The 22,811-nt window shown below is 43.7% G+C and overlaps 2 protein-coding genes across 16 annotated transcripts in view; both read left to right on the forward strand.

Moving 5' to 3' along the window:
• The window catches only part of CRACR2B (calcium release activated channel regulator 2B), a 47,243-nt gene extending 34,620 nt beyond the window's left edge, over positions 1-12,623 (forward strand). For 10 of the 13 annotated variants that reach the window (XM_088653232.1, XM_088653227.1, XM_088653213.1 and 7 more), the window contains 8 exons: positions 555-634; positions 1,456-1,747; positions 2,964-3,099; positions 4,183-4,264; positions 8,908-9,022; positions 9,814-9,921; positions 10,627-10,703; positions 12,177-12,623. In XM_088653232.1, the coding sequence (XP_088509358.1) occupies positions 555-634; positions 1,456-1,747; positions 2,964-3,099; positions 4,183-4,264; positions 8,908-9,022; positions 9,814-9,921; positions 10,627-10,703; positions 12,177-12,261 (975 nt within the window). In that variant the 3' untranslated portion in view covers positions 12,262-12,623. Of the gene's footprint in view, positions 1-554; positions 635-1,455; positions 1,748-2,963; positions 3,100-4,182; positions 4,331-7,548; positions 7,661-8,907; positions 9,023-9,813; positions 9,922-10,626; positions 10,704-12,176 lie in introns of those variants that run through there. The other 3 variants (XM_088653257.1, XM_088653259.1, XR_015946225.1) reach the window with 2 other exon arrangements.
• A 7,797-nt stretch (positions 12,624-20,420) lies between these two features.
• CD151 (CD151 molecule (Raph blood group)) overlaps positions 20,421-22,811 on the forward strand; it is a 45,522-nt gene continuing 43,131 nt past the window's right edge. For 2 of the 3 annotated variants that reach the window (XM_088665985.1, XM_035121968.3), the window contains exon 1: positions 20,421-20,485. The gene's annotated coding sequence lies outside the window, so the exon portion shown is untranslated. Of the gene's footprint in view, positions 20,486-20,928; positions 20,984-22,811 lie in introns of those variants that run through there. The other variant, XM_088665993.1, reaches the window with a different exon arrangement.

Below are 22,811 nucleotides of genomic sequence, written 5' to 3' on the forward strand. Positions count from 1 at the left end.
TCATGTTCCATTGCGTAAAGTGTTTGTTTTGTATGACTGTATTATGACAGACATTTAGAGGTCCAATCAGATGGTTAAGACTGGGTTCTGAGTCTGCCCAAAGCACACAATAAAACCCACTTGAATGAAACTAATATATTTATGAATAATCTTTCGATTCATCATTCTAAACCATATTCAGCACAATAAATGTGCCATTATGATTAATCTGTTGTGAGCAATCCACACAACCTTGGAAGCAGGGTGCAGAACTGTCACATCTCTGGGATGCATTTTAAAGCTGGGAAATTGTACTTTCATCCTGAGAATGCATTCTTTGTTGTTGGAATTTAAATATAAATATAAATAACAATTGGGGTACTGAAGTAAGTTGAGTGCTTTCTGTGTGCCAACCCCCAAACTGAAAAACCTTTTAATGTCTCATCAGCCACAAAATGGCAGCTCCTGGGGTAATCTTGACTAACTGTTGGAGAGCCTCTCCGAAAGTGACATGTGGTTGTTTTTTCTTAATTTACTTAGATTACGAATTCCAAATTGCTCTCTCTAATTTTCAGGCACTTGAAAGCAAAAGACCCCTCTTGAAGAAGGGGTCAGCGATAGGCAAATACCTAGTGGAGGAGAAGCCAGTCAAACGGTCAGAGCTGAATGTGTTGTGTTGTGTCCCACTGCATGCTGTCGATCTGTAGTCACCACAGTCAGTCTGTTGGGTCACATTGTTTTCTCCCTTTCTCCTCTTCAACTGAACTAAGGTTGAGGCAATGGGTATCCTTGGGGAATTGCCCTTTGATGAACTTGGGACTGTGGGGCACTGGTGACTGAATGAGACTGTCTAATTTTGATAATGAGATTCAACATATACACACCCTCAAGTTTCCTACAGAGTATGCATTTAGAGAGGAGGGGCAGAACACCATAAGCAAAGTTATTTCACACATTTCTGAACCATGTGAGCAGCTCTGGCCTCCTTTGGGATGGTGCCTGTCTGGGCAAAGGAAAGGTAATATGTAAATATAGAGCAGGACTAGATAGGCATATTGGAAAATCAAGGTAGTTTGCCAAAAATTATGAGCATTGCCTCTGGCCCTGTCCATACCTCCACATGTTAATTGTTTGTTTGTTTTTGTTCATGCATTCATTTCTTTGGGTGTTGACACTTCTTGGAGCCCCTCCAATAGTACAATTATCAGTGTCCCATCTAGTGGAGCCCCAAGAGGCAAAACTAATTTAAAAACCAGCATACATTTGTAGTGTGGATATGCCATAAGGATTCTGGAACCCATTGATATACCTGCTGCTGCTCCTCTCCTCCCTCCTCACATTTTAAGACTGTTGGTTTCCTGTCCTCATCAGTGCTGAAGTTACATGAAAGTGTGGGTAAGTTTTCTTTAAATGCTGATGCTGATTGTTCTGATGCTTTTGAACTTTTCTTCCCATCGTTTGTGTGCCTTGGCACAGGCAGTTTGCTCCAAGAAGTACTCCTCTTGTCCTGCCAAAAGATTTTTATTTGGACGAGAAAAACTGTAAACTCTTCCTGCCCAACACTGCAAGTTTGAAGCAGGGAAGAGGAATTAATTCATCTGTAGAGGAATATGCGGTTCTTAGGAAAACAGAGAGGCAGGAAACAGCAGGAAATGTTGGGAAGCCAAAGTCTCTGATGAAGACCAGCACAGTCCAGAGAGAAAAGACCAACAAACCTAATTATCTTCATTTATCACCAAGAAGGCTGTCCATTGGTAATGAAACTCTGGTGAGTCTAGCTGGGGGGTGGGGGAATACTAACCTTATGAATTGTCTTTGTTGTTGTCATTGAATCGTGACTCATTTGTGGGCTTATTTGTGTATACTAAATAGCCTGTCCTGACTTCAAGTTGAAGTCCACAGGTCACGCTGGGGTATAGGAAGGAAGACTGGCATTTCAGTACCTTGGAGAGCTCAAAGTGAGCAACTTGCTCAGGAAAAAGCTGAAGTTTGACTGCAACCTTGTCACCGTACTTACCTCTCCTGTCTACTTCCCTGCCTGTGACTTTTTAAAACAAGGACCCCCTGGCCTGGAGTCCTCCTGCATCTGACAGTAGCAGGCATTGTGGAATGGGATGTACTTGGTTCCTTGCATGAATCAGGCTCATGGGGAGTGGCCATGAAGTTCCCTGCTTTTAGGGTCCACATGTTGACAACCATCACCCCTGGGTTCAGAATTGGTAGCCTCGTTCTGTTCTTCAGCCAGTAGTATAGCAGCCACAGCCTCAATTGATTCAATCTTCCAAGCAACTTGCCTATTGTTTAGAGTCAGGGACATGACAATTAGCTTCCCGCACTAATATGCATATTACATTCCTGGTAGCAATATTTTCTAATTTTGAAATGACACTGAACAAAAATGCTAAGGAGAAAAACAAGAAAATCCATCAGCAAAACCTTTGGAAATTTTTGTTTACCTCCTGAATCTATTCAGGGCCAAACGTTGCAAAGCAGGCGGATATTTTTTAAATTGCTCTTCAGCGTTTGCTTCCTCCCATATGGTATAGTCTGAAAATTGTTTCAGCTAGCTCTGATGAATAGGTGAATATTCACAGGCTCTGTACAGATATTTTGTACTCCAGGTGAGATGGGGAGGAGGCCATCACTTCACTATAGGGGAGACATGAATGACTGGATCAGGAGATCCCACATTTATTTAAACACATTATCTCCCTGATTGTGTGAGGTTAAAATTGCTGGACCATGTGAGCTTGAGTATTACTCCTGATCTTTATGCAGCTGCTTTCTAGGCAGTGAGAAGTGGGGATAATTTCTGAACATAGCCTCAGTCTATGCAACTGGTTGTGCAGATATGAACGTGGGTATAAATTTGCTCATATTAGTGTTTCCACTGTCTGTTCCTTGCCATGTTTTAAATACAACTAGCTCTATAAACTTTTCTTCTTCCTTTTCATTCTTACCTTGATAATGACTTTTGCATCCAGATATTGGAGCCAGCTAGTTCTTCTCCTGAGCGTGTCTTCAAAGTCGTGTTTCTTGGTAATTCCGGAGTTGGCAAGAGCACCTTCATCCATCGCTTCTGCTACAATAGATTCCTGGCCAGGATCAGCTCAACTATTGGTAACTGAGGCTCCCAAACTGCAGAAAGGAGAGACATAAGGGAATTTAAGAAGTGCTTAAGTGAGGCCTGTGCCATGTGCTCAACAACTTCTGCAGCATAAATATTTGTGAACTACACCCGCCCCCTTTTCAGTACTACTGTAAACATGGCACTATTCCCCATGGACATTCCACACTATGTATTCCTTTAGCAGTATAATGTTTAAAGTCAACTAATGTTGAGATTTTTTTTAATGGGGCTTTTGGAATAGTTACAAATGGATAAGGACAAGCTAGGTGCTAATTCAAATCACAACCAATCAGTCAGAGGCAAGGTTTATATATATTTTGAAAGGCACAATGGCAGGACGCATGTAGTCTGTTCCTTCACCAGGCCTCTTGTCAAGTCCACTCCTTTGCTGCTGTGATCATGGGACTCTTAACTTTGCTCTGTGTCAGGTAGTGGCGGGGGGGGGGGGGTAGGGGATGGATGAGAGGACTGGTGGAGGGATGGTGATAAGAGCAAATGGTGGCTACTTTCTGTCTTAGTGCCTTAAGAACATTTAAAGGCATTAACTCCCAAATCCCTACTAACTGATGGCCGTTGGGAAGACTTTTAACTTCCAATTGTGGTAGCATACCAGATGCTGCACATGCTGTCCAAGCAGACAAGAAAATAACCTGCAGCCCACTCTGTATAAATAATGAACCTATTTGCAAGCCCACCCCCTTTTTCCAGCCCTGACCATCTACTGTTTTCTATAGCACTTTTAATTTGTGATTATGCTTTACAGGCTTTTCTGTGGTGCCTTTTTCACAACAGTACTGCGAAGGAGTTCATTGCCCCCCTTTAACTGCTGGGAACTGCAGCTAAGGTTGCCCCGTCCCAAGCCCAAAGTCACAAAAGGAGTCAAGCAGACATGCTTAACCTGGGAATCCCAGATTCAAAGTCCAACTCTGCCCCATAGCTGCCAAGTTTTCCCTTTTCTCGCGAGGAAGCCTATTCAGCATAAGGGGAAATCCCTTAAAAAAAGGGATAACTTGGCAGCTATGCTCTGCCCACTGTGCTATCCTGGCCTTAGACTCCTCTTGTTTCTCCTGCAGGCATTGATTATCAGGTGAAGAGCTTGATGGTTGACAACACGCAGGTGCTTTTGCAGCTATGGGATACAGCTGGGCAGGAAAGGTAAAGGATTTTGTGAGATTTAGATCCATAAAGAGCCCTAAAAGCACACTGTGATACTGAATATTTGTTGTTGTTTAGTCGTTTAGTCGTGTCCGACTCTTCGTGACCCCATGGACCATAGCACGCCAGGCACTCCTGTCTTCCACTGCCTCCCGTAGTTTGGTCAAACTCATGTTCGTAGCTTCGAGAACACTGTCCAACCATCTTGTCCTCTGTCGTCCCCTTCTCCTAGTGCCCTCAATCTTTCCCAACATCAGGGTCTTTTCCAAGGATTCTTCTCTTCTCATGAGGTGGCCAAAGTATTGGAGCCTCAGCTTCACGATCTGTCCTTCCAGGGAGCACTCAGGGCTGATTTCCTTAAGAATGGATAGGTTTGATCTTCTAGCAGTCCATGGGACTCTCAAGAGTCTCCTCCAGCACCATAATTCAAAAGCATCAATTCTTCGGCGATCAGCCTTCTTTATGGTCCAGCTCTCACTTCCATACATCGCTACTGGGAAAACCATAGCTTTAACTATACGGACCTTTGTCGGCAAGGTGATGTCTCTGCTTTTTAAGATGCTGTCTAGGTTTGTCATTGCTTTTCTCCCAAGAAGCAGGCGTCTTTTAATTTCGTGACTGCTGTCACCATCTGCAGTGATCAAGGAGCCCAAGAAAGTAAAATCTCTCACTGCCTCCATTTCTTCCCCTTCTATTTGCCAGGAGGTGATGGGACCAGTGGCCATGATCTTGGTTTTTTTGATGTTGAGCTTCAGACCATATTTTGCGCTCTCCTCTTTCACCCTCATTAAAAGGTTCTTTAATTCCTCCTCACTTTCTGCCATCAAGGTTGTGTCATCTGCATATCTGAGGTTGTTGATATTTCTTCCGGCAATCTTAATTCCTGCTTGGGATTCATCTAGTCCAGCCTTTCGCATGATGAATTCTGCATATAAGTTAAATAAGCAGGGAGACAATATACAACCTTGTCGTACTCCTTTCCCAATTTTGAACCAATCAGTTGTTCCATATCCAGTTCTAACTGTAGCTTCTTGTCCCACGTAGAGATTTCTAAGGAGACAGATGAGGTGATCAGGCACTCCCATTTCTTTAAGAACTTGCCATAGTTTGCTGTGGTCGACACAGTCAAAGGCTTTTGCATAGTCAATGAAGCAGAAGTAGACGTTTTTCTGGAACTCTCTAGCTTTCTCCATAATCCAGCGCATGTTTGCTATTTGGTCTCTGGTTCCTCTGCCCTTTCGAAATCCAGCTTGCACTTCTGGGAGTTCTCGGTCCACATACTGCCTAAGCCTGCCTTGTAGAATTTTAAGCATAACCTTGCTAGCGTGTGAAATGAGGGCAATTGTGCGGTAGTTGGAGCATTCTTTGGCACTGCCCTTCTTTGGAATTGGGATGTAGACTGATCTTCTCCAATCCTCTGGCCATTGCTGAGTTTTCCAAACTTGCTGGCATATTGGGTGTAGCACCTTAACAGCATCATCTTTTAAAATTTTAAATAGTTCAGCTGGAATATCATCACTTCCACTGGCCTTGTTATTAGCAGTGCTTTCTAAGGCCCATTTGACTTCACTCTCCAAGATGTCTGGCTCAAGGTCAGCAACCACACTACCTGGGGTGTACGAGACCTCCATATCTTTCTGGTATAATTCCTCTGTGTATTCTTGCCACCTCTTCTTGATGTCTTCTGCTTCTGTTAGGTCCTTACCACTTTTGTCCTTGATTATGGTAATCTTTGTACGAAATGTTCCTTTCATATCTCCAATTTTCTTGAACAGATCTCTGGTTTCCCCCATTCTATTGTTTTCCTCTATTTCTTTGCATTGCTCATTTAAGAAGACCCTCTTGTCTCTCCTTGCTGTTTTTTGAAAATCTGCATTCAGTTTCCTGTATCTTTCCCTATCTCCCTTGCATTTTGCTTGCCTCCTCTCCTCCGCTATTTGTAAGGCCTCGTTGGACAGCCATTTTGCTTTCTTGCATTTCCTTTTCCTTGGGATGGTTTTCGTTGCTGCCTCCTGTATAATGTTACGAGCCTCCATCCATAGTTCTTCAGGCACTCTGTCCACCAAATCTAAATCCTTAAACCTGTTCCTCACTTCCACTGTGTATTCATAAGGGATTTGATTCAGATTGTATCTTACTGGCCCAGTGGTTTTTCCTACTTTCTTCAGTTTAAGCTGGAATTTTGCTATAAGAAGCTGATGATCTGAGTTACAGTCAGCTCCAGGTCTTGTTTTTGCTGACTGTATAGAGCTTCTCCATCTTTGGCTGCAGAGAATATAATCAATCTGATTTCGATGCTGCCCATTTGGTGATATCCATGTGTATAGTCGTCTCTTGTGTTGTTGGAATAGAGTGTTTGTGATGACCAGCTTGTTCTCTTGACAGAACTCTATTAGCCTTTGCCCTGCTTCATTTTGAACTCCAAGGCCAAACTTGCCAGTTGTTCCTTTTATCTCTTGATTCCCTACTTTAGCATTCCAGTCCCCTGTAATGAGAAGAACATCCTTCTTTGGTGTCATTTCTAGAAGGTGTTGTAGGTCTTCATAGAATTGGTCAATTTCATTTTCTTCAGCACCGGTAGTTGGTGCATAAACCTGGATTACTGTGATGTTAAAAGGTCTGCCTTGGATTCGTATCGAGATCATTCTGTCATTTTTGAGATTGCATCCCATTACAGCTTTTGCCACTCTTTTGTTGACTATGAGGGCCACTCCATTTCTGCTACAGGATTCTTGCCCACAGTAGTAGATATGATAGTCATCCGAACTGAATTCGCCCATTCCCTTCCATTTTAGTTCACTGATGCCCAGGATGTCGATATTTATTCTTGTCATCTCATTTTTGACCACATCCAGCTTACCTCCACTCATGGTTCTTACATTCCAGGTTCCTATGCAATATTTTTCTTTACAGCATCGGACTTTCCTTTCGCTTCCAGGCATATCCGCAACTGAGCGTCCTTTCGGCTTTGGCCCAGCCGCTTCATCAGCTCTGAATCTACTTGTACTTGTCCTCCGCTCTTCCTCAGTAGCATGTTGGACGCCTTCCGACCTGAGGGGCTCATCTTCCAGCGTCATAACTTTTATATGCCTGTTGTCTTTGTCCATGGAGTTTTCTTGGCAGGGATACTGGAGTGGCTTGCCAGTTCCTTCTCCAGGTGGATCACGTTTAGTCAAAACTCTCCACTATGACCTGTCCATCTTGGGTGGCCCTGCATGGCATAGCTCATAGCTTCTCTGAGTTATTCAAGCCCCTTCGCCACAACAAGGCATTGATCCATGAAGGGAGACTTGAAACTTCTTCCAAAATTTCCAGATGTTCTTGAACACTAACAGCAATAACTGACTAGTGTAATACTTCACATATCCAGTACTTTTTTTTTTTTTTTGCATGAAAGACTCTTGGAATCTGACCACTTAGTTTTATTTAGAAAAATGGAAGTACTGTATGTTGCACACAAACATGTGTAGCAAGTCCTGATGACCAAGGTATGAGTGGGCATTTAAAATAAAACTTATCTTGAGGAGAGAGCAATATGAAGCAGAGGGACTCATCTCACTCTATAGGCCGAGGGGGCCAGCATTTGTCCGCAGACAGCTTCTGGGTCATGTGGCCAGCATGACTAAGCTGCTTCTGGCGAACCAGAGCAGCGCACGGAAACGCCATTTACCTTCCTGCCGTATCTTCCCGCCATTTACCTTCCCGCCGTATCCCGCCTATTTATCTACTTGCACTTTGACGTGCTTTCGAACTGCTAAGTGGGCAGGAGCTGGGACTGAACAATGGGAATTCACCCTGTCATGGGGATTCGAACCGCCGACCTTCGGCAAGCCCTATTCTCTGTGGTTTAGACCACACCACCACCTGTGTTCCTTGTGCTCTTTGCTGCTGGTGGCAGGGGGGGAAAGAAACAACAGGATCAGTCCAGATGACACAGCAACCATTGCACAAGACCAACTACAGTGGTGCCAGACCTCAATGCTAGGAGGTACACAGGAAGCTGCCTTTTGCCAGGACACACTATTTGCATAGCTAGCTGAGTATTGCCTATGGCAGGAGTGGCCAACCTTTTTTCAACCTCTGGGAACACACCACAACCTATTATATTGGCTGCAATCAAATGCTGTCTTCAAGTCTAATTCCAACAGGGGAAAGGGTTATTGTCATCACATTGGAGGCCCCTGGTCTACTCTTGACTGGCAGTAGCTCCCCAGAGTTTTAAGTAGATGTCTGTTCTTCAAAAGGAAATGAAACGAAACATGCCAGAAATTGAACCTAGGAACTTCTGCCTGCAAAGAACACACTCCGCTATTGAGTTATGGCCCCTTTCAAAACTTTTCCTTTGTGATACCTACTGTTTTGGCACAAGCATTGCTTGGGAAGCTGTTGTCAGCATGTAACCCAATACCTTGCCCAGTTGAAAATCCTCAATTCTTCCAGGCTGCTTCTATGGAGGGCTCAGCCTTCCAAAGGAAACAACTGGAATGTGCTCCATTTTGTAAGTGGAGACAGGCCTCCGTTTTGAGCTGTTAGCAATAAAGAGACCACACAGAGGGAGTCCAAATCTAGGTTCAGTTAGGAGTAGTGGAATGTCTGTCAAGATACGAATGCATTTAAGGTTCTCAGATTTTGTTTGGCATTAGATTCCAGAGTATTACCAAGCAGTATTTCCGAAGAGTGGATGGCATCCTGGTCATGTATGACATCACAGCAGAGTGCTCCTTCATGGCGGTCCGAAACTGGATGAGTTGTATCCAGGTCAGAATAAACTTGGAAGGGAACACAGATAACCTGGCCTTTTACTGTCCATAACTTTTTTTTTAATTGATACTGCGGTACTAGCAAATGGTGTCAGTGTATGGACACACCCCATTCAAGCCACCCAGAGGAAGAAAGTATGGTCCTCCTTACAGCAACAGTCTGGCCCAAGGAGTCGCATAACAGGGCAACAAACTTGTGGTGATGAAAGCTGGGAATCTTGTGGAGCTTTGGGATAGAGGGAGCATGTGTGGCTGTGCAGTTAGCCTATTCATCTATCTGGAGAAAGGTTGAGGAGGAATCCCTGTTGGCTCTAACCTGAGTAAAGGAGAGAGCTAATAGAGAAAGAGAAATAATCTTTCCTTAAATTGAGCCTTTTCTGCTTGGCAGGTAGCCTAACCTTAACAGTACTCAAGTGTTGACTTTAATTATAGTTGAAGCATGCCAAAAAATATTGAGGTAAAGCATTAACTTGACTCTTCTTTAAATAAAAAATATGATAAGTTTATCCCCAGTGTTCCTTATTCAGAATGTGCAAATTATTCAGATCCCTAAGAGCACAAATTGGATTGAACCAACTTAGTATTTCTTCTCAAAATGAAAGGCACTTATGTAAGTTATTATAATGATCACAATCTTTATGGATCACTATTTAACCTAGTTCTAGAACCTTGCTTAGTCATTGTCTAAACTGAAAATGATCAGGTGTTCTCGTAAAGTACTCTTATATTCGAGTGTAGGAATTAGCCTATGAGCACACGCTTCATTGTTTTATGGCTTCTTTTCTTCAGGATGGGATTGAAGATGGTGCAGTGATATTTCTGGTTGGAAACAAAATGGATACAGCAGACAAAGAGGAACCCAAAGTCTCCAGGGCTGAGGGGGAAAGGCTGGCAAAGGTCTGGTTCTCTGTATCTCCCTTTCCTCCTTACACCAATCTCCTTCACTGCTAACAAACTTTATGGCATCTTCCATAACTGATGGTAATATTTGGAAATACTTAAGGGAGTTGTTCTGTGCATGAAAATATTTTCTAGGATGGTTCTATACAGAACGAAGTGAATTAATATTTCAAGGTAGAGGATCTGCCTTGGGAATAGTCGATCATAAGGCATCACTTTGGAAGCCAGTCTCCTTACAGAGTAAACCTGTTTGGGGTTAAGCGTTGGTGACACCGGGAGGTAAATGAATGTGTTTTACAGATCATAACAGAACAGTATGAGAATCAGGTATGTGAGAAGTAGGGACCTGGGGAAAAATTCATGCTGCTCAGGGCTATGTGTGAATTACCTCTGTGTCTCAAGCATTCCTGAGCAAAACCTTCTTCCAGTATTCAAACCTTAGAATGTTACCTTGGACTGTTTAAGGTTTTGTGAAAGGCCCCCACCAAAAAGAACTCAATGTGAGTGATTTACATAAATTAGGTACCTCATTGAGAGATAGCAAGGAACCTTTAGGAAGGCAGAGTATCTTCAGTTTTCATGAAGGTCAACCTTGAATATATTAATGGGTATAGCAAGAAAGGGGAGAAATGTGATTCCAGTGGCAGACTCTGACAATTGTTGATTGAAGTTACCTTCTGCCTTCTTTCCCTCTTTTTGCAGGAATATAAAGCTGTCTTCTATGAGTGCAGTGCAAGGACTGGCTATAACATTCAGGAGCCCATGCTGCACATGGCAAGGTCTGTGCAAACAGTTCCCATAAAACTGGAAAAGGAGCAGAAGCCACTTCAGTTTCTCACCCAGTTGCAGCAAAATTGCTAGGCTTGGTCATGGTTAAACAGCAACAGATGACAAAACATAGCAGTGTGTTGGTTCCAGTTAAACAGTAAGAGTCTAGTGGGTGGAGATTATTTCTTCCTCTGTGTTTTGCAGTTGCCTCATGTGCTTTGAGCACTGCCACACTGCAAATGTTAGTTAAACTCCATTTATCACAGGGTGGAGACTCTGTCGGGTTATATATTAAAGACTGCAAGATTATCAGATACCATACAACAGGGCTGGGGAACATGTGGCTCTCAAGATGCTGTTGGATCCCATCAGCCCCAGCCAGCATGGCCAATGGTCAGGAACAATGGGAGTTGGGGGTCCAGTAACATCTAGAGGCCTCCAGGTTAACCACTCCTGCAATAGAACTTCACCACCACAATCTCACAAGGCAGAATGTTAGCAGTTCATTTTAGTGTTTGGAGAATGGAAGGATTGTGGGGGAGGTCTATGGCCAATGTAATGATTATATAAGTTTTGTTCTTTGCTAAGGTTCTGTCTCTTGCTTTTGTCTTGGGAGTTCCTGACAGGAGCAGATCTATGCTGGAGATCTGTCCTGTTGGAAATACCGCCTTCTGCTGGCCCTGCTGCCACTCCCACCGCCACCACGATACCTGCTGCTGCCACCATTACCTGCACAGCCCACTCTGCTGCCACTGCATACCCTACCACATCTGGCACTAGTGGAGAAGCAGCAGCATCATTGGTGCTGATTTCAGTGAGATCTCACTGAAAATTGTGTGAGATCTTGTATACTCCACAATATCTTGTGTGTTTTCAGGCAAGATCTTGCCTGAAATGACTCAAACTTGTCTGAAATTGACACTGATGTTGGAAACGCTTCTTCGCTGCTGGCAGAGGCAGCCGGGCAGGCAGGTTGCATGTGGGGTGTCGCCTCAGGGGGCTTCTGCTGTCTGAGGCAGCGCCCTCACCCTGTCTACTGGCTGAACCAGCTCTGCCTGTTGGGTTAACTTGCAGATTCCCCAAAAAGGTCAGTTTCTCTCAGCAGGTATCACGTATTAACCCATAAGCCAGTTTATTGAGAATACTTGAATTCAAAATGATGTGAAGTCCAAACAAACACATGCACACTCTGAAAGTATGCCCCATTAAGGAGGACTTGCTCCCTCCCAAATAAGTTGCGAAAGATGCACTTTGATTTGTATTTGATAATCATGTTGCCATTTGTGGACTAGGATGCTTTAAGGTATACTGGAAGTATCTGAAAGAACAGAAAGCTTAGTTTGGCTTTTTGGATTGTCAGTGTGATGCTAGAGTACTCATCCTTTCACGTTGAAATCATGTATGCTCCCCCCCCCCCATTTGAGATTAGTGCCAAGATTTGCCTGTCCCTTCTGTGCTGACCTCCTATTTTGTGTGTGTTGCAGACTGCTGACAGCACATGAGGACAAGCAAAGAGAGCAGGCATTGCATCTGGAGGAGTACAACAAGAGGAAGGGATGCTGTTTGTAACCGAATCGTTCAGAGATATGTTTGAAAATAAAGAACAGCCTAAAGCACAGAGTTGGCTGCCTCCCTGCAAGAAGATAGGGATAACTGTGATTGAACTGAAGGAAGATTCAAGGTCTTTTTTAAGAAAGAAAAGAAAAGCGCTGTATCAAAGTGACATGACTTCTTTTGCAGCTGCAAATCACTCCTGCTTTTTTTGCAATGCTTCAGGGAAGTGCTTCAAATCACAGCTCATAGACCCAGCATTATTGGCTTACCTATAAAACCATTCAAGCACAGGGTCTCAAGACTACACTCAGAAACAATGTGAGTTATGCAAGTGTAAGTTATTGCATTGGATAATAACAATAAAGTGATAAAATGAATTGACTGGAGTGGTACCAGCTTTGTCTCACTGCACCAAAAGCATCAATTCCTTGTCTTCATCTTCCCTTATCTTCCCGGTTCTGCCTGAAGCACTTCCCTCCTGCATGGCAGGGCTATCTCTGGATCCATTTAACTGGAGATGACCGTAAGTCATGAGCTCAGGAACATGAGAAGAGCCTTCTGGATCATGTCTGGTGAGGCATGCTGTTCTCACAGTGACCAATTAGACAGACCCCTGTGGAAAACATGCAGGCAGGGCATGTGCACACCACTCTGCCCACATGGGATTCCAGCAACTGGTATGCAGTGGCATAATGCCTCTGACCATGGAGGTAGAACCTAGCCGTCATGGCTAGTAGCCATTGATAGCCTTATTCTCTATGAATTTGCCTAATTCTTTTTTAAAGCCATCCAAGTTGGTGGCCATCGCTACCTCCCGTGGGAGCTTACCAATAGGACACCTGCTTATTGTGAATGGTTTCCTGCCCATCAACATGTGTTAATACAAACATCTCAGTAATTATCACCACTCCGCTGTGTGTGCCTGTTATATTTAAGCTGTAATTACCACCAACTGTGGTTTGCATCTCAGTGCTGTTCAACTTCCACCCCACATTTTTCTCATTTATTTATCTGAGATTTCACTTCATACACCCAAAGAAGGGTGCTTGAGTCCACAAAAGCATACACTAGTGATGGGGAACCTGGTACCCTCCAGATGTCATTACACCCCAACTAACACCAGCCCAGGTTAGTTGGGACCCAGGTGGGGCTGTGGGTTAAACAACAGAGCCTAGGGCTTGCTGATCAGAAGGTCGGTGGTTCGAATCCCTGGGATGGGGTGAGCTCCCATTGCTTGGTCCCAGCTCCTGCCAACCTAGCAGTTCGAAAGCACATCAAAAATGCAAGTAGATAAATAGGAACCGCTACAGCGGGAAGGTAAACGACGTTTCCATGTGCTGCTCTGGTTTGCCAGAAGCGGCTTTGTCATGCTGGCCACATGACCTGGAAGCTGTACGCCGGCTCCCTTGGCCAATAATGCGATATGAGTGTGCAACCCCAGAGTTGGTCACGACTGGACCTAATGGTCAGGGGTCCCTTTACCTTTACCCTTTAACACCAGCCCAGCCAGCCTGGCCAAAGGTCAGGGGTGATGGGAACTGGAACTCCAGCAACATAGTAAAAATAAAAATAAATCGTTTTTTATTGATACCCCACCTATATGGCTGTGTTGCCACTGGCTCCCCATTCTGATGTGCCATATAATAAATGTAGTCAGGATTTTTGTTAGAGGGGGCAGGACTTTGGGCTGAACTGATGTGATTGGTCAGTTAAGTATTCCTATTTTGCTTTTTCTAAGGGCTATACCCATGAGTGGAGTGAAGGTTTCCCCCCCCTCCTAAGCAGAATGAAATGCCCTTGATGTAGTTTTTCTTCTTGACATGCTGCTACTGTATACAGTACTGTACACACATTATAGATTGGAGGCCCTCACTTGCTGTTCATTCAAGTGAACACACGGTGGTGCTGTTTCATAACAACAGCTATCCAAGATGTCAGCAAAGGCGTGAAAATATATTTGGGATGTGTGAAGGCCTTAAAGGGAAATTCAGGTGCCAATTCCTTTGCCAATCTGGGGCCCTCCAGCAGCGCTGTCAGAGGCTGACGGGAATTTTAGTCCAAAAACGCTGGAGGTTTTTGGCAGGCTAGCGAAGGCTGCTCCACACACTTTACAATGTGACTGCATCTAGGGCAAAATTAACTGATTAATCCAGTGGGCAGTGCCCCCTACCCTGTTTTCATATGCCTAATTTTATGTATGGCATCAAGTTTATCCTGCCCTTCTTTTAAATAAAAAGGCAGCGTAGAAATAGCTTAAAGCCCAATACATGTGCAATTTCTTCACACAGCAGGCCCACTAGAGTGTCCAAGTAAGGACGGAGGGTTTTTGAGTACATTGTGCCCATGGGAGCCAACTGCTAGGGGCCGAGGGGTCTCCCTCCCCCCAATAAAATATTTGAGAAGGCTGCTCCCCCCCCCCCGGTTGATGGGCATTGCCATTCAAATGGTGTGTGTGCCTCGCGTCATGTGATTGATTATGCAGGGCGGGGCTTACCTGTGCCCCTTCCCCATATTTTATTCAAGCTGGCAGCCCTGATTGTACCCACCCAGACTAATGACAATGATGGCACCCTCACTGCCATGAGTTGTACCCAACCACGTTGTCCCATTAGTGCAAGGGCTCCTTCTGCCTATACCATGGGACGTTCCCCCTCTGCGCCCCCAAAGGTCTTCTGGTGGTTGCCCCAACCCCCTGGAGCAGCTTGGAGGGGGCATGGGAGCAGCCAAAATGCATGCCCCCCCTTATTGGGGAAAGGTAGGCCTTTCCCCTCTTGGGTGAGTCACTTGCCTAACCCTCCCTCGCAGGCTTGTTGTGGAAATAAAAGGGAGAAAACCATGCATGCTTGGAGGTCCTTGGAGAAAAGGGATATACATGCAAAGAAGCAGAAGTGAGGTGGGGGGACTTTTTTCAGCCATTCTGGGCAACCTTTCATGTACTGCATGCCAGAGATGGGTGTGGCCAAAGGCAAAAGTGGGAGGATCAGCAAATGCCAGATATTAATTTGTTTCTACACACAATCCTCTCTTGTCTTCCTTCCAGAAAAACAAGAGGCTAAAGACACATTCTTATTCATTTATTATTTATTAAATTTATATACTGTCCATCATAAAATCCCTGGGTGGTTCACAGAATAAAATGCAGGATAAAAAGAAGTAAATGAAACAAAACAGGAAAACAATACCCCCCCCTTCCCACAGACACATTTAAAAGGATATAGCATATTAATCAGCCCAAGGCCTGGTTGAAGAGGAACGTTTTTGCCTGGCGCTTAAAAATATATAATGAAGGCGCCTGGCAAACCTCCTTGGGGAGAGCATTCCACAAACGGGGAGCCAATACAGAAAAGGCCTGTTCTTGTGTTGCCACCCTCATGTGGCGAAAGTATATGAAGAAGGGCCTCACATGATGAATGCAGAGTCTGGGACAGCAGCAAGAACACTTGGGGTGCAAAGCTGGGGGGGGTGTCCTGAAGAAGCAGGTGTCCAATAAAGAAGCATTTGGGCCCCATTTGTTAGGTTTCCTAACCCTGATTGTTTATTTATCCCTGTAATAATCAACCAAATAAACAATCTTCACAGCCCAGGCTGATCCATGTCAGTCATGACCTGGCAGGAACCAGTGCAGACTGAAGTATTTCATGCACCTAGAGTATGAAAGCTCTCTTTGAAAAAATTCCCTTATCACTTGTAGCTGAGCTTTATATTTGGGGAAGTTACTTGGTTTTAAGAGTGGCCGACAGATATTTCCTCAAGTCTGCCCTGTTTGTAAATGTGTTGCATTCATTGCGGAGGTTGGAGGTGGGGGGGGGGAGGAGTGGACGTGAAAGCAGAAGCTGCTCCTTTGATTTGCCATGTAAAAAAAAAGAGAGTTTCAGTTTTTCCTCAGAAATGACTCAGAGATTCCTGTGAAGTTGGTCCAGCGTTGTTCTTACATTTCCTAAGGAGCTTTGAGGCAGGCCAAAAGCTTTCCGAGTCAAGCAGCTGTACTGTAAAGGGTGAGGCATGTCCCGTCCCCCCACTTCAAATAATTCTGTCAGGTGTTTGGAAGTGTAGCGCTAAGGGAAATGGAATTTGTGACTCTCAGTACAGGTAATGTGTCCCCCCCCCTCCTGACTCTTTCATCCTTTCCAAAAAAGGAAGTGTTACAGGCAATTAGCATAAGAATTACCTCACATAGATTCGATCTCTCCTCTTTCACTGTCAGTAGAGATGGTGCATTTAAAACAACCAGGGCTGGTGTAAGACATTTTGCTGCCTGAGGCAGAACAGTAAGCACCACGCTCACCTTGAGTCAAGGTGTGTAGCACCCAAGATTTACCAGATGTTTTGTACCAGAGGTAGAAAATCTTTCAAGTGCCTTCCCCTGGGAGTAATAGCACAATAACAAAAATATATATGTTTTTCTGCCCTTTTTGTGACACCCAAAATCTGCTTCCTGAGGCAATCGCCTCAATTTGCCTAATGATAGGACTGATAGCACACAAAAGGTGGTTAATCCTGGGTCACATATAACATTTTCATAACCGATAACTGCAAAACCAGGTGTTGATTTTAAGGTGGGTTTGCAACATTACAAATTGGGAACAGTCCATGGTGGGGAAATGGCATTTAAATAAAACTAAAACTAAGCACTATAGATAGATAGATTTAGATGTTGCCAGTTAGATACTGACAGTTACCACAGCAAATCCAATACTTTTAAATGAAAGCTGTTCCAGTGCTTGGAAAGTTCATTTTTAAAAGGATCTTAATTCTAGTCCAAGTTCATATCTTGAAAAAGAGCTAGTTTCAGTTCATACTTTTAAAAAACTAAGCAATTCAAGTTCGTCCAAAAGAACTTTTTGGTTCATAAAAAGTTCATCCTCACCCCCCCCCCCCGGTTTAGAATGTTTTGAAGCTATCAAATTGAAGTATAGGGTCCAAATCAGGAGCTACACACAATAAAAATGTGAAGTTTTCCCCATAATTGTACTGTTCAATTTGTGCCAGCCACACAGCTGTTTAAGGCACAAGGCAGTATTCACATTATTCCTGTACAATGTACTTCTCACTGCTAACCTCTCCTGTTGGAAGAGAGTGGATCTCTTCAGCAGTGAAGATGCAGGAAATGCCTCACATTACTTACTTTTGCTTGCTTAGCAACAGTGATTAAGTGACTAAGCTACCTTAGCAACAGCAGCACCTGGTAATAAGCCTTGGAACATTGCCTCCACATTTTTCTTTCTAACTATCTTGATAGGGACTTTCTTCAGCAGGAACTCGCTGGAACTGAGTTCCACCACTGCTCAAGTGGGCGCCATTGCCATTATAAGAGAACAAGAGAAGTGTTCATGGTGAGTTCCGGCACCTCTTTTTCTATCAAAATAGCACTGGTCTTTATAGATATCAGACTGACTTCCTTTAAAAAAGAAAGAAAGAAAGAAAGAAAGAAAGAAAGAAAGAAAGAAAGAAAGAAAGAAAGAAAGAAAGCTAAGAGGCTGGGCCTCCTGTCAGGAGGAGAGAATAAACTGCAAAATGAACTAAAAATCGTTCTAAGTTCTAACCCCAGAATGCATCTAATTCATATTTAGATCACTTAGCAATTATGGGAAGTACTTTCAGGTGTAGTTTAGAGACTTTTGAATTGGTTCAGTGAATTTTGATCAACTTTTCCATTCCAAGCAAAGAGGCATTTAAGTCATATCTAGTTTGGCGCTCAGGCTTTATTGACAAAAATGCACTGAAAATACATTCCCTCTGGACAATATTAAATAGGAAAATGATGACTCACTTCCAATTCTAAAAAGAGATGCTTCTAGCAGGGGAAATGTTTTTTCTATGACTATCACATCCCGTCATGCCTAGTGCCCGACAGTATTGTTATAGGAGACACTGTATTGAAGTAGGGGAGTCAGTGAGACAAATACATAGGCTCAGTAGTCATTAGTGATGTATTACAACACACTTATACCAGTAGATCATCTGTTACTGGAAGCCAGAGGATTAAGGACTAAAATGAAGCAAGTGCTGGAATGTGCATGTGTATTAATGCACCCCAAATTACAGCGCTTCCACAGCTAGTTGCTTATTCTTCCCTAACCTAGTGCCTTCCAGGTGTTTCTGATTACAACTGTTTTTCGTTTGTTTTTTAAAGAAAGAAATGTGAACATTAAGAAAATTGCACTTACAAGGTGGTCCAAACTGTGAGTGCATGCAAGGTGGTCAAAGGCTGTCTGTCTTTCTTCTTTAGTTGTTTTTAAAAAGAGCGACTCACTACTGCTTTGGGGCTCTTACTGCAGCGCACAGCAAATCTCACAGGGAGTCTTGACGATGTGCTGTCTCTCTCAGTGGGAATTTTTTCCACATGTATTTTACATATTTTAAGATAGATTTGCTTCTTAGAGTCTTAGGGGAAATGATACCAAAAATATGTAAAATGTATTTTAAGTACATTTTACGCACAATTCTGCCTAAGACTCTAGGGGGGAATTGAACATAAAAGACATTAAAGGTACATTAAATATGTAAAAGTTATCATCACGACCCATCGCTCATAGCAGGATTTGCTGCATTGATTAAAAAATGTGTGACCCCCCACGTCAGCTTGCCATTCTTAGGTTAGCAGCCCTGCATGGAAATCTGTACGTGAATGGGAGTCTGATATCGCACAGATTCTGGAGCAAACCTCTACCCCAAACCCTGCAGAGGTGCAGGCAGATCAGTCTAGTTGCAGTCACTTTGTAATCATGCCTCACCCGATTCTTTCCCAAAGCAAAGCCCCCAGTTCAATCCCTGGCAAGTTCAGGTAAATCTAAGAGACAATGTAATTATGAAACCTGTCATTGGTAATTTGTATAGGTGCACTCTAAGTCTCCTAAACAAAAATATGACATCAGAAATGGCAATATTTAGAAACCAGTAGGCGAATATTTCAACCTGTCCGGACACACTGCTACTGTCCTTAAGATGGCCTCCCACAAAGAAATTAAACTTTGAAAGGAGGATCCAATTACAACTTATCAAGAAGTTCTGTTCTATTCATTTGGGTCTGAATCGAGACAATGGTTTTTTGCTCCTGCTGCTGTGAAGCCTCATTTGCTTATTTCAAGCTCTTGTCACAGAGTGTGCACTTTTTGCATTCCATTGCCATTTGACTCCCACATCTGATGGAGAAAACTTTTCTACTTCGTGAAAACTTATGGGAAATGTGCTAGTTTTAAGAATCTTTGTTGTAGTTGGTTGAAGAGTACTGTAGAAAACTTTGGAAGGTGTTAGCCACTTTGTGATTGAAACTTTATAGAAGAAACTCACAGCCTAAAGTGTCTCAGTCCAGGAAAAGCTTTGCCTATTGAATGTACAGTACAAATGTACAGTACAGTACAGTACAAAATGGACCATACACCCATGTGTAAGCATATTTATCACAGTGGGCAGGATCTTGATAGAAAGGGAAAGTTTTTACCATCGACAAAATAGTGTGGTTTATGTGCTGAGAAAATACATACCTGCAGCAACAGAAGCACCACAAGGAAGATTAATCATAGTCATCAAGCAATAATTAAGACTTGCATATTTTACTGTACTACTAATTGATGGTGATTGTCTGGTGCAATTCAATTTTGCAGAACAAAGAATTTCCCAACCTTGGTCCAACCTCTTCGAAATCAAGAGTTGGATGTGCCTTAAAGCTGCATGGGATTGCAGCCTCTAGTAATTTAAAATAATGGTACGATCCCTTCTGTTCCACACGAATTCCAGTGAGCATTTGTGTGATTTTATGGTTTTGCCACATATTTTTTTTGTCTGCTTTAATGTTTTTACTGCTATTTTAAATGTTAAATATTGTGTTTCATGTGAGTTGCTGTAACTCACCTTGGGAGGGTATATGCACCCTAAAGAGGTGGGCTTAGAAAGCAATTTTAAAAATAAAATCCAGTTACAGTATAGGAATAACCCGCCTCCATTCAGAACAGTCGCTCCTACAATCCTAGTCTTGATTGAGGACTAGAATTCAAGCCTTCTCTGCCCCGCCTAACTGAAGGGCAATGATCGCCTTCTCCCGCTAGGCGTCCCAGACTCGTCGCAGAGAAAGATCAGAGTTTATTCAAACAGTTAAAAATATTCCATTAGCCGCAGGGGCCGAGAACTGGGAGGGGTCTCCGGAGTAGTAGCGGCTTGCTTTGCATTCTCGCTCGGCGCGCTGCCTGGAAACGGATTCTCGCCGAGAACAGAGAAGACCACCGTCATCGCGAGGAAAAAGGTCTGCGCCGGCTCTGGGCCCCGGGGGTTTGTTGGATCGTGCGCGCACGAGGTTGCTTGTGTGTAAGGGAAGGAAAGCAAGCAAGTGGCCAGAAAGAGGGTAGGAGAGGCGGGCGGCGGCGGAAATCCATCCACCTGGAGCGGCAACAAAGGGCAACCCTCGCGCTCTGGCCTTGAAGCCGGGAGCAAGGAAAGCGGGCTTGCTTTTGCAAGGTTGTTTGGGCAGATTTGAATGTTCCTGGAGTTGAGCGAGGTGGAGGGGAGCAAACCTGGGAAAGCTAGTGAAATCGCGAGGGATGGGAAACTTCTCTTGCTCTTTGCGCAGGTCTTGGGATCCCAAGATGCCTTTTGCTTCGAGGAGGAGGAGGGGGGTGGGCGGTGCAGGAGCGCCGAAAGGGGCCCCTCGGTTGGGCTCAGTTTTGGCAAGGGCGGCGCGGGAGAAGGAGGTACGAGGAAGGTGAATGTTGTTTTGATCTCCGAGGGAGTGAGCTCGAACTTGGTGTGTGTGAGAGGGGGGGGGGGAAGAGAAGAGGGTAGAGTTACTTTTGCTTTGAAATGCATGGGTGGCTCAAATTCCTCTCTCAAGACCGCATTTTTTCCGTTTTATTTCGTAACATTTTTCTTAACCATCCCTTCATCATGCGAATCCAAGGGTGTGGAGTGCAGAAAGTGTGACCACCATTTATAAATGCAGTATAACAAAAACAAAACGAGCCACAAGATTAAAAGGGCAAGCTGGAAATGCTAACTAAGGAACCCAAACGTTGTCGTTTAGTCGTGTCCGACTCTTCGGACCCCAAACAGTTCTGACTAAAAATTCTGACTAGTATCTTGACGTTTCTTTAGCCTGAAACCTAAAGGATATAATTGGCTTATATACACTTAAATGTTTTCTTTCTGTTTAAAATAAAAAAGCTTTCTGCCTATACACCGGCCATCACAATAGTTAAGGGAAAACATATGAAATGAATGAACTTCTGTACAGCAGGATTCTGCAACACAATCTGTTTCAATCTGCCTAATCTGGACCCTTCCTCCTTCTGGATAGCTGTGATAATAGCGAAGAAAATGTGGGAAACAGTCTAAAAGTATATGGCTGCTGAGGGAAGTTTTTGCTATCTGGACTTTAGGCTTAGCTGTGTAGGCACACCTTCAAAGAGTTCATTTCCTGTGCTGTGGGGTTTTTGGTTCATCCAGTGCCTGGATTAAGGGCTCAGCCATTGGCAATCCAAGCCTTACTTAGGTCAACAAGGTTGGGGCAAACAGTCAGCTGGAAATGATTTTGCTTGGGTGGAATAACATTGAGTACAGATGAGAGATTTCAGAGACTTCACCCATCATTGCCCACCACACACACACATTTGGCAAGAGCTTCAAGACTGAAAAACCAGTTGGAGTAGAGTGCAGTACATAGCAGGGAAGAAAAGAAATGAATATGTATTCCAGAAAGACTGCTCTCTATGCTACTTTTAAATCTGTTTAATGCATCATTTCATTTGCTAACTTAAAAAAAAATTAAAATGTACAATACATGAAATATTAGATTTAAAAAATTGAATACATTTTACTATTCAGTGACTTACTGGATTACAGTAGAGATTGCATAAGGCCCTTTATCTTGAAGTGTTTCTCAGGGACGAAAGCTTTGTTTCAGAACCCATCACCAGCAATTTAAGTTCAGTATTGAACATGCAAGAAAACTTTGCAGGGGCTCCATGTGATCTGCCTCTGTTTTAACTCTGCACCTGTCTGACTACTATTGACTTCTGAAGGCAATTCTCACATGGTGAGGAAGCATGAGTGAGCCATATTACCACCATAACGTGGGAAGAAGTTACTTGCATATCTTCCTCTGTGGCGAGACAAATGCAGAAATAGTTCATCTGCATATTTTCTGAAGAGTGATGCAGGCTGCCCCTTCATGTGTAGCAGCAGAAGCGGGCAATGAAACTTCCATGATTTTTCAGGGAACTATATTTCACTACATTTTCTAAAGAACTGTAAATGAGAATGGTAGAACAAAGTTGGGGAACCTGCAGCCCTTCAGATGTTGGACTCCCAACTTCCATCAACCCCAACTGATGCCTGAGAATGATGGACTGTAATCCAACAGTATCTGGAGAGTGACCTCCCCTGATACAGGCCTTTGAGAACCCCCTTTGGGCTCCAGAAGCTGCTAATGCTGTTTCCTTTTATTCCTGTGGGCACACCCTCCCTCCTCAATAATGGGATGGCATTATAGTAAAAAGAGTTTTTTCTTGCCGTGCTGCATTACACCACAGTGCCAAGCTGGCTAGGGCGTCCAAGAAGCTGCACCTCTTAATTAT

This window comes from Zootoca vivipara, chromosome 1 (assembly GCF_965207765.1).
Source record: "Zootoca vivipara chromosome 1, rZooViv2.hap1.1, whole genome shotgun sequence".
Taxonomy (NCBI): Eukaryota; Metazoa; Chordata; class Lepidosauria; order Squamata; family Lacertidae; genus Zootoca; species Zootoca vivipara.